The sequence below is a fragment of the Astyanax mexicanus genome, chromosome 18 (genome assembly GCF_023375975.1).
Source record: "Astyanax mexicanus isolate ESR-SI-001 chromosome 18, AstMex3_surface, whole genome shotgun sequence".
NCBI lineage: Eukaryota > Metazoa > Chordata > Actinopteri > Characiformes > Acestrorhamphidae > Astyanax > Astyanax mexicanus.
In genome coordinates this window covers 36,384,218-36,400,131 of record NC_064425.1, presented here as the reverse complement: position 1 = coordinate 36,400,131, position 15,914 = coordinate 36,384,218, and the positions used below count along the sequence as shown (strand labels likewise).

General features: G+C 41.7%; 1 protein-coding gene across 14 annotated transcripts in view; it reads left to right on the top strand.

Moving 5' to 3' along the window:
• The window catches only part of mecom (MDS1 and EVI1 complex locus), a 295,445-nt gene that overhangs the window by 253,780 nt on the left and 25,751 nt on the right, over window positions 1–15,914 (top strand). For 2 of the 14 annotated variants that reach the window (XM_049467380.1, XM_022685937.2), the window contains 4 exons: window positions 1,747–1,927; window positions 9,070–10,471; window positions 10,714–10,804; window positions 12,131–12,157. In XM_049467380.1, coding sequence (XP_049323337.1) covers window positions 1,747–1,927; window positions 9,070–10,471; window positions 10,714–10,804; window positions 12,131–12,157 — 1,701 coding nt within the window. The remainder of the gene's footprint in view (window positions 1–1,746; window positions 1,928–9,069; window positions 10,472–10,713; window positions 10,805–12,130; window positions 12,158–15,914) is intronic. The other 12 variants (XM_049467387.1, XM_049467386.1, XM_049467382.1 and 9 more) reach the window with 12 other exon arrangements.

Sequence of the window (15,914 nt, the reverse complement as noted above, 5' to 3'; positions counted from 1 at the left end):
GGGCACATTATCACTGACAAGTTGGGAGATGATGCTGACATGTATAGGCAGAGAAGAATGTTGTGTGTTCAAGCAAACATGTTCTGATGATGTGAAAGTAAGTCTGTTTCGTGCCTACTGAACTCCTATGTATGCAGCCCCACTATAAGTCAGCTACAAAAAAGAGACCCTGCGTAAACTTCAAGTAGCATATAATGACTGTCTGAGGATATTGCTGAAAATGCATAGGAGTTGCAGTGCTAATAAACTATTTTGTGACTCAGGACTAAATACTTTACAGGCTCTTGTGAGGAACCTAATGTTTAAGTTCATGTGTCGTCTGGATAAGTCTCAAAACTGTATTATAAGGATTCTCACAAGCCCTAGATGCAGCTCTGCCAGATATCAATCATATGTGGAAGCATGGGTATGGCTGCCTTTAAATGCTGTCATGACTGATAGTATGTTTGTACATGCTTATGCATATTTTTTTTCTTTTTTTATGTATATGTTGTATGTCTTTCTATTGGGCCTAGAGCCTGTAATAAGGTTTATATATATATAATGCTGCAATGGAACATTACAGCATTACAGCCATTACATAGGATAGACATGTAAACCTAAGAGAATGCAGCCAGGTGTGGAAATGACTACACACTGACTGTGAGGACATGAGGATATGCCCAGTGTACAAATAAAAGAGCCAAAGATGTGAAAATAGCACACTCTCAACAACCTGGTTGTTTCCATTAACCCACCTAGTAAATCATGTGACTAAGGCCCACCAATAGAAATTTGTTGCCAGAATTTCATATATCAGACTTCTGTAACTGGAGGTAACTGTAATTCATCAACAGAAGTCACAAAAGCTTGTTTACAAGTCTGTATAACTTATTACATAGTATTTATGATTGTTTTAGTCTAATATCAAATCATATACTTGGAATCTTCTAATACTTGGAATTATTATTGCAAATTGTGTGTGTAGACACGATCACAAAGTGTAAATACCAGCAATATACTACTTATACTAAGTGTATATAGAATTTAATTACTGTCTATTATATACCTGCAGATGCTACATACACTAAATGTATCTGATAACATCATGATACTTGTCAATAGTGCAATGTTACTACACTGCCTGGCAAAAAAGAAATCGCTACCTAGATTTAAGTAAGTAAATGATGTGGGGTTGATGCTGCAGTTGGTCTGCAGGTTTAGGTTCAGCAACAGTATGTGCTGGAAGAATGAGGTCAGCTGACTACCTGAATATACTGAATATAGACTAGGTTATTCCATCAATGGATTTTTCTTCCCTGATGACACGGCCATATTATAAGATGACAATGTCAGGATTCATGGGGCTGGAATAGTGAAAGAGTGATTCAGGGAGCATGAGATCATCATTTTCACACATGGATTGTTCACCACAGACTCCAGATCTTAACCTCAATGAGAATCTTTGGGATGTGCTGGAGAAGACTTTGTGCAGCGTCAGACTCAACCATCATCAGATCTTGGAGAAAAATGAATGCAACACTAGATTGAAATAAATCTTGTGACACTGCAGAAACAATGCCACAGTGAATGCGTGAAGGCGGTCCACGGAATATTATAGTGTTTGACCATGACTTATTTTTTGACCAGGCAGTGTATATTAAATCAGCACAGCTGAACATGGTCAGAAATAATCTGTTCTGCGGTGTGTGCAGTACTGTATATGCATATAAACTCTGTCTCCCGCTCTCTTCTGCCTCTCCCCAGCAGGTGTTTACAGACCCCAGTAACTTGCAGAGGCACATCCGTTCCCAGCACGTTGGCGCCCGGGCACACGCCTGCCCCGACTGCGGCAAAACGTTCGCCACCTCGTCCGGCCTCAAACAGCACAAACACATCCACTCCTCTGTCAAGCCCTTCATATGTAAGTCTCTCACCTCCTTCATATGTAAGTCTGCACGCTTCCTTCTCCAACACACACACACACACACACACACACACACAAGGGGCAACATATTCAAACTTACCTGACTGGATCTTTGGCTTCTAATTGGTTTTTAATAAGAGAAGCAGCTGATGAAGCCACCAGATGGCTGGTTTAGGGTATTTTTACTTTTGAAGCCAAAAATTTCATCAAATTAATCAGATTTTACAAATAAAATGGAAAAACGGCAAAGCTCCACCAAGTCCGTCCATATGCTCTTCACCTCACAGCTTCTATACAGAAGCCTCATTACATGTATTTTTAATTTTATTACTTAGGTGAAGTAATGTAATCTTTTGTTTTTTCTTTTTTAAACTTTCCTCTGTTTTCCATATACCCAATACAGACATTTAAAACTAAATCGCTACTGACATGGAGAATTCCAAGAACAAAGAGCTACAATAAGTCCCCTCATTTTAATATTAAATACATTTTAATAGATGTTATGGTTAGTTGTGGTCCATTTTTCCTCAACATTTTGTAAAATAATCCAAAATTATAATTCCAGTCCCATGTTCTTTTCATTGCATGAATTCAAAAACATTATCAAAAATATGCTAATCCACATTGTTTTCTATTAATGTTAATTTTTAATTTAATCTGATTTCCAATTTATGCATCACATCATATTCCTCTCTCAATTTTCACCACTTGGTGGCGCTTTCCTATATATGATATGATGTTATGACATCATACATGCAAGTCTTCCCTGTTTCAGGCACACTACAGTTTGATCTTTTTTATGCTATTTTTACACAAATGGTTAACATTAATGTAGCATTTGTTATTAAAATATTTACAGCATGAGCATGCATTGCTGATAACACCTTTTTCCCAAAGCAGGAATACTTTCTTTCTTAAAAACAAGATTATTTGTGTGTGTGTGTCTGTGTGTGTGTGCTTGCATGCAATATACTGTTAAAAGCATACTTGTTTATTATCAGCTGACATTAACTTTATGACAGACCTGTCACAATAATAAATTAGTTTGGCTGTTATATTGCCGATATTGCATTGTTTTTTTTAAGATCATTATAAGCCACTGATATGAAGATCAAAATAAACATCATTAAAATTATTTAGACACTGGAATGCACAATGCATTTTACGCCCAAATTCAGCTCATGTAGTGTGTTATGATGTTCAGTATAAATTACGAGTGCATTGTGGGAGTTTAAATTGCACATAATATCATCTACTTAAAGATTCTGACACGTACTTAACAGTGTCCTGAAACATAAACTGCATTTATTACAGTCACAGCCCAGTGCTCCCAGTAACTGTCTGACCTCACAAAAGACCGTGCACTCTTCACTTTATAGTACATTTTTCTCTAAACTAGTCAGTAGTAAGTAAACCTGTGGCCTGTGTATGATGTTCGACCCTCAGCGCACTGACCCCACACACTCTGACCTCAGCCTGGCCACGCCGCCTCACTCAGACAGTAACAAGCCGACGAAGACCATTCCAGACAAAATGCTACCACATGCCTTCACTGGGCTCAGTACACGGTACACAGCAATCAGCTTTTAAACAAGCAGCTCTAACAACAGCTAATGACTGTGTTACTGGACACACACACTCACACACACAGCAGCCCAGCCAGCAGCTGCATTGGTGGGGGGCTTTGTTTGTTTGATGTGAATTCACTTCACTTACACTTGAACTATACATGAACCACGGCAGCGCGCATGGTCCAGTTCCTCCAGTCAGCATCATGTGTGTGTGTGTGTGTGTGTGTGTGTGTGTTTAGTGTTACTGGATAACTGCAGACTCCCATTTTAATACAGTGAGTACACCCCCCACATATCTGCAGATGATTGAGTATATTATTTTCATGAGAGAACACTGAAAAAATGACACTTTGACACAATGAAAAGTAGTCTGTGTGCAGCTTGTATAACAGTGTAAATTTATTCTTCCCTTAAAATAACTTAATATACAGCCATTAATTACAGCCAATTAATGTCTAAACCACCGGCAACAAAAGTGAGTACACCCCTAAGGGAAAGTTCCTGAAGTGTTAATATTTTGTGTGGCCACCATTATTTTCCAGAACTGCCTTAACTCTCCCGGGCATGGAGTTTACCAGAGCTTTACAAGTTGCCACTGGAATGCTTTTTCACTCCTCCTTGATGACGAATGTCACAGAGCTGGCGGATAATCCAGACTTTCCGCTCCTCTACCTTCCATTTGAGGATGCCCTAAAGATGTTCTATTGGGTTTAGGTCTGGAGACATGCTTATCCAGTCTATCACCTTTACCCTCAGCCTCTTCAATAAAGCAGTGGTCCTCTTAGAGCTGTGTTTGGGGTCATTATCATGCTGGAACACGGCCCTGCGGCCTCAATAAATTGTAACTCCCCAACAGCTGCTGCACTCATGTAGCCCCAGACCATGGTATTCCCACCACCATGCTTGAATGTAGGCATTACACACTTATCTTTGTACTCCTCACCTGACTGCTGCCACACATGCTTGAGACCACCTGATCCAAACAAATTAATCTTGTTCTCATCAAACCATAGAACATAGAACTGTTTGCGAGCTTTCTTGTGTACAGAATTCAGAAGAGGCTTCTTCTGGGGTGACCCCCCCACCTCTTCAATCTCTGCAGCAATGCTGACAGCACTCCTGTGCCTGTATTTCAGAGACAGCATAGGACATGAGCCTGAGCACGTGCACTCAGCTTCTTTGGATGACCAACGCAATGATCTTGGCCACTATGCTACAGCTCAGGGTGTTGGCAATCTTCTTGTAGCACAACAATTCATCTCTTAAGATCCTTAGAGAGTTCTTTGCCATGAGGTGCCATGTTGGAACTTTCAGTGACCAGTATGAGAGAATTTATGAGCTGTACTACAAAATTGAACACACCTGCTCCCTATGCACACCTAAGACCTAGTAACACTAACAGATCACATGACATTTTGAAGGGTAATTGACAAGCAGTGCTCAATTTAGACATTTAGGGTGTCATCTCTTAGGGGTGTACTCACTTTTGTTGCCAGTGGTTTACACATTAACAGCTATATATTAAGTTATTTTAAGGAGAGAATAAATTTACATTGTTATATAAGCTACACACAGACAACTTTTGATTGTATCAAAGTGTCATTTTGTCAGTGTTGTCCCATGAAAAGACATACTTAATTATCTGCAGAAATGTGAGGGGTGTACTCACTTTTGTAATACACTGTATATTTAAGTTCTCAGTAAAATGCGGTATCCACTGGAGATACGATTTAAACTTTTTTTTAAACCTAGTTACTTACACTAGCTAACGCTAACTAGCTCTTGAAACAGAGCTGTAAGGCCATGAACTCGTATTTCTGAGGATTTTCTTTTAATAGCTACTGCAGACAATGGAGGCTGAGAAACAGTTTCATATGCAGCATCTATATACAACTCAGAGAGACCTATAGTATTTCACAAAGAACAAAAAAAAGTGGATTTTAGCAGAAGGACACATTTAAAAGAGTTCCAAAAACAGAAAACAGATTTATCATACACTGGCTTGCCAAAAGTCATGGGATAGAAGTATGTAAACTGATAATGAATCTAAACCTCTGGGAATGGCTTCGGAATGCCAATAACTGTATACGTTGTGAGCTGTTATCTTGTGAGTGAGGTTGAACTCTGGCCAGTGTGCTCATGGTAGGGCTGGGCGATATGGAAACAAATCTTATCACGATATAGTTTTCCATATCAGCCGATATCGATATGTATCACAATATAAATCAAATCACTTTCTGTTACACTTAAAGGTTTCTTTTTACTCATAAGTGACAGAATAAGGGAGTTATGGCCAAAATCACTAGCAGGCTCAGAGCCTTGTGGACAGATACTAGGATGTTCACAACTTGCCAGGTGGGCACAAGGTGCTCAGACAGATTTTAAATAAATTTTAAAAGGTCATTATACGTCCACACAGGTCCGGAACCCCCCACATGTATGGCCCTTAAAACAAGTGCAAGGGGACAAATATATAAACTATAAATAAAATTCAGACCCTTTACATTATTTTTCTGTTTAAATTAAATTGCAATAGCACTTGGATTTTTAATATAATTATATTTAATCAAGGGATTATTCCCCTCCCTGAATGCAGGCAACTACATAAAGCAAAATACAAGAGTATATCACAGTGTTCATTTTGAAAGGTGATTTTGATATAGTTTTAGTCTTTTTTGACTAAAATGTATAATAGTTTTAGTTATATTTTAGTCTAGTTTTAGTCTAACAAATGTTGGTCATATAAAAAGTATGTATTACATATGTTTTACTGTTTTTCTATTTTCTATTTGTTGTTATTTTGAGATTATTTATTGCTAATGTTTATTAAAATATTAACCTTTAAGTTTTGCTGCATTTAAATTATGCTAACATTTAAATATTTTAAAGCAAGTGACCTGTAATGGAGGTGGGACGAATAAAGTCAAGTTTCTGAAATGATACACTTCTACTGCAGTACAGATTGTGAGGCAGTTCAGCGTGCTGCCTGACCTTGTGCTGCACCTGTTCACAGCACTACTAGAACGGGAAATCGAAAATAAAGTTTATCGAATTATATCGCCCCGGCTTATCATAGTTATCGCGATATATATTTTCCTCGATAACTATTGATATTGTTTTATCTCATGGCAAGGTAAGGTGAATTATGGGAGTTGGAGTGAAGTCTGATAGTGGGTGCAGGTGAATTATGGGAGTTGTAGTGTGGTCTGATAGTGGGTGCAGGTGAATTATGGGAGTTGTAGTGAGGTCTGATAGTGGGTGCAGGTGAATTATGGGAGTTGGAGTGAGGTCTGATAGTGGGTGTAGGTGAATTATGGGAGTTGTAGGGAGGTCTGATAGTGGGTGTAGGTGAATTATGGGAGTTGGAGGGAGGTCTGATAGTGGGTGCAGGTGAATTATGGGAGTTGGAGGGAGGTCTGATAGTGGGTGCAGGTGAATTATGGGAGTTGGAGTGAGGTCTGATAGTGGGTTTAGGTGAATTATTAACATAATACCACCCACAGTGGAAAGTGCAGTGGGTGGTAATGATGGTGACCAGCGGCTTCTGCATAGAATTGTCCATGTGAACAGAGAAGTAACTCTGGCAAAATTACATCCACATTTAATGCAGAAGATGTTCAGCATCGTGGAATGTGTTTATAATATTCAGTTTCAGTTTATGACAGGCTGATAAAATACCCATAAAGTGCAAAGCGTTCTTCTTGTGCACACACACACATGCACACAAACACACACACACTTCACACCTGTTCGTCCTATGTGTGTGTAAGTTACAGATGTGCATGTGTGTCTGAACAGGAAGGATAAGATGACTCCACACACGCGCGCACACACACACACACTTGTATACTCAGTCTTTACACTAATATTTACACATGGTCTTTTGATCCAGGCCTGAGGAGAGAGCTCACTCATAAACAGAGCTAAGAGTGGAGCTTCAGATCACTTTAACCTCACTCATAGTGACACCCCCCACCACACACACACTCACATACACACACTCTGACTCACACAGAAATGCCTCACTTTCTCCTTCCTCACAGTTTATCTAACCCTTCTATAATTTTCAGTGGATTACACTGAGTTTTGCTTTAAAGGATGAATTCCTTTTGTTAGGTGTTGTGTGACTTTTTTATTGCCTTACACCTTGCTAATGTGTTAGAGTACTGCCTACATTCAGTGCCCATAGTAAACTGACCATTGCACCGTAAATGGAGAGAGTTAATCATACACGGTAAACCCACAACTGAACTTAAATGTCTGTTTTACATAAAATTGGATATTTCGATACATCACTCTGTTAATCTGTTACTATTTTGAGTTAGGTTTTAAGTTTTTACTTTTAGTTTTAGAAGAAATAAATGTATTTTTTATTGCCAGTTCTACTATGTTACTGTTGCTCAACACCTTAAAAAACAAAGTGCCACAGAGTTTTATAACTTATGATGCTATTGCTGAGGAAATATATTTTTTTGCTGCATCATCTTTACTTTATTGTAATATTCCAATATATTATTGTAAAACTACATTATATTTGTAACCAATCTGGGTAATAAAAAAGTGTTTTGGTATAGAATCAGTCATAGGAAAGTGTGTGTGTGTGTGAGAGAGAGAGACAGGTCAGTGAGTGTGGTCCATGGGAACGGACCTGCAGGATAGGATTCATTCAATTCAGTTTCCTTCTCACGACGAAAATAGCGGCATTGTGCTGTCTCTGTCTCCAAGCTCCAGTCTGTGTCCCTTTGTCACTCTGTGTCATTGTGTCACCGTATCGTTGTGTGTGTGGGTGTGAGAGAGTGAATTATCATGTGGGCATGCAGTTGTTAGTTTATGTAATGGTGCCTGCCCTCTTCTGGTGTGTTCTAATGGTCCTCAGAAACACTAACCCAAGTTTCCAGATAACATGCTTGTGTGGAACCTGTATAGCCAGCCCAATGGATGTCAGTGATGGGCCACATCAGGGTTGTACACTCTGATGGGACCTAACTTGCACATACAGTACAAACCAATTCGGAGGCCATCCTGCCAGGTTCTTCACCGGTAAAGAGTCTGCCGGGAGCAGACCTTATCCTTACCTGAAATGCAAGCGTCCCGTGACTTTCTGAAAAGCTTCCACAAGCACTCCCTAAATGGTGAAGCAGAAGAGGAGGTGAATCGTCAGAGAGAAGGTCATGCCCACAAGCCCAAGATAAGTGACTAGTCTGAGAGCAGCAACCTGGATAATGTCAGTACCCCCAGTGGAAGTGCAAGCCCAACGGGGTCCCAGCATAACCACACATACAATACAAACCAATTCGGAGCCCATCAGTGCCCACCTGGAATGAGCCTATCCCACTTTCCACCCATGTGAGCTCCACATGGGCTTGCTGGCTGGGTTTATGACTTTTGGGAGTCCACAGTGACATTGCTTTAGCAATTGCCAATTAAACCCAAAAGACAAACAGCTGGCAGTCATAATTTGGAGACATGAATTTGGAGTTTATGAGGACTCATAGAATGCATCGTTATTACTGTGAATACTGAGAATATGTTTGATATGTGATTTTCATATCTCTCATTAAATTATTATGGTGTGTGTTTCCTTGTGTACAGGTGAGGTTTGCCACAAGTCCTACACCCAGTTCTCAAACCTGTGCAGGCACAAACGCATGCATGCAGACTGCCGGACGCAGATCAAGTGTAAGGACTGTGGCCAGATGTTTAGCACCACCTCTTCACTCAACAAGCACCGGCGTTTCTGCGAGGGGAAAAATCATTTTGCTGCCGCTGGGGGACTTTTTGGGCCAGCCATTACTCTGCCTGGTGGCCCCGGGCTGGACAAGTCTGCTTTGGCCGGGATTGGACCCGGATCAGCTGGTCTGGCGGACTATTTTGGAGGCAACCGGCATCACAATGGACTGACGTTTCCGGCTGCCCCACCAGCGTTCCCATTCGGTTTTCCAGGACTCTTTCCATCTGGACTGTACCATCGGCCCGCAATCATGCCAGCCTCTTCACCGGTAAAGAGTCTGCCAGGAGCAGACCTTCAGAAGAGTCCCTTATCCTTACCTGGAATGCAAGAGTCCCATGAGTTTCTGAAAAGCTTCCACAAGCACTCCTTAAATGGTGAAGCAGAAGAAGAGGTGGAGCGTCAGGGAGAAGGTCATGCCCACAAGCCCAAGATAAGTGACCAGTCTGAGAGCAGCGACCTGGATGATGTCAGTACCCCCAGTGGAAGTGAGCTGGAGAGTACCTCTGGGTCAGAACTGGACAGCGATGCAGAGAGTGACCGGGAACGTGATCGAGACAGGGTGAAGGAAAACATGAAAGGGCCCAAGAGGAAGCCTGGCAGTTCTAACATTGACCAAAGGCCCAGCCTCATCAGCAGTTCAAGCAGCAGCAATGCCACTAACGGTAGTGGGGCCAGCATGCCTCCACAGGGGCTTTTCTCTCCACCTCTAGATGAAAACACTGCAGTGTCCGGAGCCGTCAACGACTCTATCAAAGCCATCGCCTCTATTGCAGAGAAATACTTTGGATCTACGGGCTTGGCTAACCTACATGATAAAAAAGGGGGTGCTCTGCCATACCCTTCCATGTTTCCACTGTCTTTCTTTCCTGCTTTCTCACCACCAGTCTACGCATTCCATGAGGGAGAGCCACTGAGACCTCCAGCCCACAAGGAGGAGCCAGGTAGCTCACCAGTAGAGACCAAGAGACCACAGGGCAGGACCACCGAGTCACCCTTTGACCTCACCACCAAGCGCAAAGAGGAACGCCTGGCTCCAACATGTGTTTCCTCAAAGCCTGAGGCGTCACTTGTACGCTCAGCCAATCAGGACCAGCCACTGGACCTGAGTCTGGGTGGGCGGAGCCGAGGAACATGCATCAGAGGCAAGGAGTCACGGAAGAACCATGTATTTGGAGGGGAAGGGTTTGAGGCAGAGCTTCCTAAAGGAGACCCCTCCCTCCAGCATGCAAGACCCACCCCCTTCTTCATGGACCCCATCTACAGGTACTGTCAATCACTATATTGCATTGTCTTTTGTAGAACATGGTATACAAATATTAGTTGTCTATGTTCATTTATTAAATATGCTAATATAGCTCTTCTCACTTAATGAACGTGAAATGGCAATTTGTTTTATTTTGAATACAACACTGTAAAGTAAAGTATATTTAAATGTTTGATTAAGTGTGAACATCAGAGCTGTCTGAAATCTTGTATCTCCTGAACTGATGGAAGTTCAATTTTAGCAGGGTTGAAAAGAGGAAAGCCAGTGATCCGTTTGAGATGCTGAAGGAAAAATATATGCGTCCTGCGCCAGGCTTCCTCTTCCACCCACAGGTAAGATTCTGGAAAGTTTTTTTTTCAATATTTACTTCTCTGTCAGACAGATCTGCTAGAAACTGTCCTGTTTCTTCCCATGTGCTCTGAAAATCTGTTATCCATAACCACACTGTGTTTTACTAATAAAATTACACATGTTCCAATACCTACTGTAGTCTAAATCTATACACTTTAGTATTTCAGTTTCATAATCAGGTGTGTTTTTAGCATAATATCATATACATTTCATTTTCACTCGCCAATAACTTTATTAGGAACACCGCACTGTAATACTGGGTAAGGCCGACTTTTGCTCATTTCTTATTGACTTGGATTCCACCAAATATTAGAAATATTCTTTTAGTTCACACTCCACATTGAAACAATAATGCTCCTCAGTGTCTACAGATTAGGATTATTTAGGTGCAGTTTCTGCCTGTAAATCTCCTGTTCAAGGACAGATGAGAGACTAAAATAAAATCAATAAAGTAATTAGTAAAGCTTTATTTTCACTGGGGAGAATATTATGGGTAATTTGTGAAACAGAAAATTGCGAAAAATATGAACCTTTTATTCAGGTTAAAATAAAATGATGAAGTACATAACACTAAATCACTAAAAGCATTAAAAACAAATACATAATTATTTATAATAGTATAAAAAAACTAATAAAACCAAGAACAAGTTTAAAAAATCAACATAAGTGTACAAGCTAAAATTAAAACCAGAGAGATATCCTGGCAAAAGTTTCTTCTAAAGTTATTTCAAATAACTGAATCTATATTGAATTGCACAGGCTTACCAGACTTTTAGTGTCTGTTATTCTCACCTGCACACTCAGACACTGGCCTCTGTTACAGTGTTATATGGGCTGTTCCAGGCACTATTTTACAGGCTGTTTGACCCGGCAGATTTATACCGCATGTCTGCTCAGTGTCTGTGCTTGATAGCATCCACATGCCTGCCACACACAGCCTAACGAGGTGACCTATCAGCTTACATTTTACTACTACACACCCACCACACACACCTATCAGCACCACACAAACTCCCAGAACACGACTGCATTACTGACAGACGAATTCTGATTAAACACCAACCTGTTTTACATTTCTAAACTTATTTTAAAAATCACCAGCAAAACACTGCTTCTCTGCTTCCTCTGTCTTTAAATCAGATAATAAATGTTTTCGGAGGGGGTGCATGATGGGACATGTGGTTTAAGCATAGTCATTTCTGTGTGAGCTAAGGAACAGGCACTGGTATTCCATCTTAGGGTCAGATATCTATTCGTCTTTGTGAGACCTGATTTTGATTCGCTGTTTTCTTTTGTCACGCCCGCAGTTCCGCATGCCTGATCAAAGAACTTGGGTAAGTTTTTTGTGATCATTTTGTTTTAATTGGCTACACAATGAAGACGCATTCTTTATTTATATACCGTCAGAAAATATTAGATACAGTTAAATAATAATAAAATCAGGTGCATAAGATTAATTTATTAAATGACGAATGAAAAGTTAGGTACCGATTTGTCTCACGCCAATATTGTGATTCAGATTATTAGTTGATATATGTATCACACACATATTAAATATAAACAAACGCTCAGCTCTCAGTCAGTCATAGCTGACTGCAGTCACTCTAAAGCCCTGTTACCATCACACTCCACTCCTCTTTACCACCACACTCCACTCCTCTTTACCATCACACTCCACTCCTCTTTACCATCACACTCCACTCCTCTTTACCACCACACTCCACTCCTCTTTACCATCACACTCCACTCCTCTTTACCATCACACTCCACTCCTCTTTACCACCACACTCCACTCCTCTTTACCATCACACTCCACTCCTCTTTACCATCACACTCCACTCCTCTTTACCATCACACTCTAGCCCTCTTTACCATCACACTCCACTCCTCTTTACCATCACACTCTAGCCCTCTTTACCATCACACTCCACTCCTCTTTACCATCACACTCTAGCCCTCTTTACCATCACACTCCACTCCTCTTTACCATCACACTCGACTCCTCTTTACCATCACACTCCACTCCTCTTTACCACCACACTCCACTCCTCTTTACCATCACACTCCACTCCTCTTTACCATCACACTCTAGCCCTCTTTACCATCACACTGCACTCCTCTTTACCATCACACTCTAGCCCTCTTTACCATCACACTCCACTCCTCTTTACCATCACACTCCACTCCTCTTTACCATCACACTCCACTCCTCTTTACCATCACACTCCACTCCTCTTTACCATCACACTACACTCCTCTTTACCATCACACTCTAGCCCTCTTTACCATCACACTCCACTCCTCTTTACCATCACACTCTAGCCCTCTTTACCATCACACTCTAGCCCTCTTTACCATCACACTCTAGCCCTCTTTACCATCACACTCTAGCCCTCTTTATCATCACACTCCACTCCTCTTTACCATCACAATCCACTCCTCTTTACCATCACACTCCACTCCTCTTTACCATCACACTCCACTCCTCTTTACCATCACACTCTAGCCCTCTTTACCATCACACTCCACTCCTCTTTACCATCACACTCTAGCCCTCTTTACCATCACACTCCACTCCTCTTTACCATCACACTCTAGCCCTCTTTACCATCACACTCTAGCCCTCTTTACCATCACACTCCACTCATCTTTACCATCACACTCTAGCCCTCTTTACCATCACACTCTAGCCCTCTTTAGCATCACACTCTAGCCCTCTTTACCATCACACTCTAGCCCTCTTTACCATCACACTCCAGCCCACTTTAGCATCAAACTCTAGCCCTCTTTACCATCACACTCTAGCCCTCTTTAGCATCACACTCCAGCCCTCTTTAGCATCACACTCCATCCCTCTTTAGCATCACACTCTAGCCCTCTTTAGCATCACACTCCATGCCTCTTTAGCATCACACTCCATCCCTCTTTAGCATCACACTCCATCCCTCTTTAGCATCACACTCCATCCCTCTTTAGCATCACACTCCAGCCCTCTTTAGCATCACACTCCAGCCCTCTTTAGCATCACACTCTAGCCCTCTTTAGCATCACACTCTAGCCCTCTTTAGCATCACACTCCAGCCCTCTTTAGCATCACACTCTAGCCCTCTTTACCATCACACTCCACTCATCTTTACCATCACACTCTAGCCCTCTTTACCATCACACTCTAGCCCTCTTTAGCATCACACTCTAGCCCTCTTTACCATCACACTCTAGCCCTCTTTACCATCACACTCCAGCCCACTTTAGCATCAAACTCTAGCCCTCTTTACCATCACACTCTAGCCCTCTTTAGCATCACACTCCAGCCCTCTTTAGCATCACACTCCATCCCTCTTTAGCATCACACTCTAGCCCTCTTTAGCATCACACTCCATGCCTCTTTAGCATCACACTCCATCCCTCTTTAGCATCACACTCCATCCCTCTTTAGCATCACACTCCATCCCTCTTTAGCATCACACTCCAGCCCTCTTTAGCATCACACTCCAGCCCTCTTTAGCATCACACTCTAGCCCTCTTTAGCATCACACTCTAGCCCTCTTTAGCATCACACTCCAGCCCTCTTTAGCATCACACTCTAGCCCTCTTTAGCATCATACTCCAGCCCTCTTTAGCATCACACTCCAGCCCTCTTTAGCATCACACTCTAGCCCTCTTTAGCATCACACTCTAGCCCTCTTTAGCATCACACTCTAGCCCTCTTTAGCATCACACTCTAGCCCTCTTTAGCATCACACTCTAGCACTGTTACCATCACACGCTAGCCCTCTTTAGCATCACACTCTAGCCCTCTTTAGCATCACACTCTAGCCCTCTTTAGTATCACACTCTAGCCCTCTTTAGCATCACACTCCATCCCTCTTTAGCATCACACTCCATCCCTCTTTAGCATCACACGCTAGCCCTCTTTAGCATCACACTCTAGCCCTCTTTAGCATCACACTCTAGCCCTCTTTAGCATCACACTCCATCCCTCTTTAGCATCACACTCCATCCCTCTTTAGCATCACACTCTAGCCCTCTTTAGCATTAGGTCTGTCTTGTTTCCCACAGTGAAACATATAAAATACATATTTAAGAAATGATGCACTTACACACAAAATAATGCTAATTATTGGAGCAGCACGAAAGAGCTTCCGCATTACAGGGCCCTCAGGCCCCCACGTCCCGGCCCTTAGCCATAGCCTGACAATATCATTATTATCCCTGTCTCAGCCCTGATCAGTAATGTCAACATCTTTCATATTGACAAATGTGCTGTCTGCTCATATTGTGCACCGAATGCTTTACAGCCCAACAGAGAACATGAATCACCCCCCGCTCTGTACCACACGCACACAAACACACACACACACACACACACACACACAATCCTTTACACTCAAACCTATGCTTTTTCTTTCATTCCCAAACACATACTACACACACACATACACACTCACTCACATACAACCATTCCTGTACAAATATGCAAATACAGATAAACACATACAGACATGAGTCTGTAAAAACACACTCTGCATTGGCTGTGCGTCACTCTGAACAGAAATGCAGAATGTTCACACACACAAACACACACACACACACACACACACATCTGCACTGGCTGTGAACTGTTCTCATACACTAGCTGACATGTCTATGTGTCGTGTAGCTCCTCTGAGAATTAGTCCACTTCTGATGAAAGCAGTCATTTAACTTCATTAGTAAATTGGCTGCAGTCCCTGAACATTTTTACATCCATCTGTGTGTGTGTGTGTGTGTGTGTGTACTGATCAGTGTGGGAAGAGGCTTGCTGTGTGTGAGCATGTTTCTACAGTTCAACTCGTTTAGTAGTTTTGAAAACTGTTAAAAATGAAATATTGCATCCCTGTCCTGCAAAAACATAATTTGTCCAAAAGAACTAAGCTGTCAGTAGAAGTCAACATAAGATTTGATTCCAAGTAATTTTAAAACATTCATTTTAGAGTCACTTGTCTGTTCAAATGGATAATTCCAGCCAGGTCATTACCACCCACTGCACTGTCCACTGTGGATGGTAATATTAGCTTCTATTATGTATTCCTGGCAGACAGATACACTGTG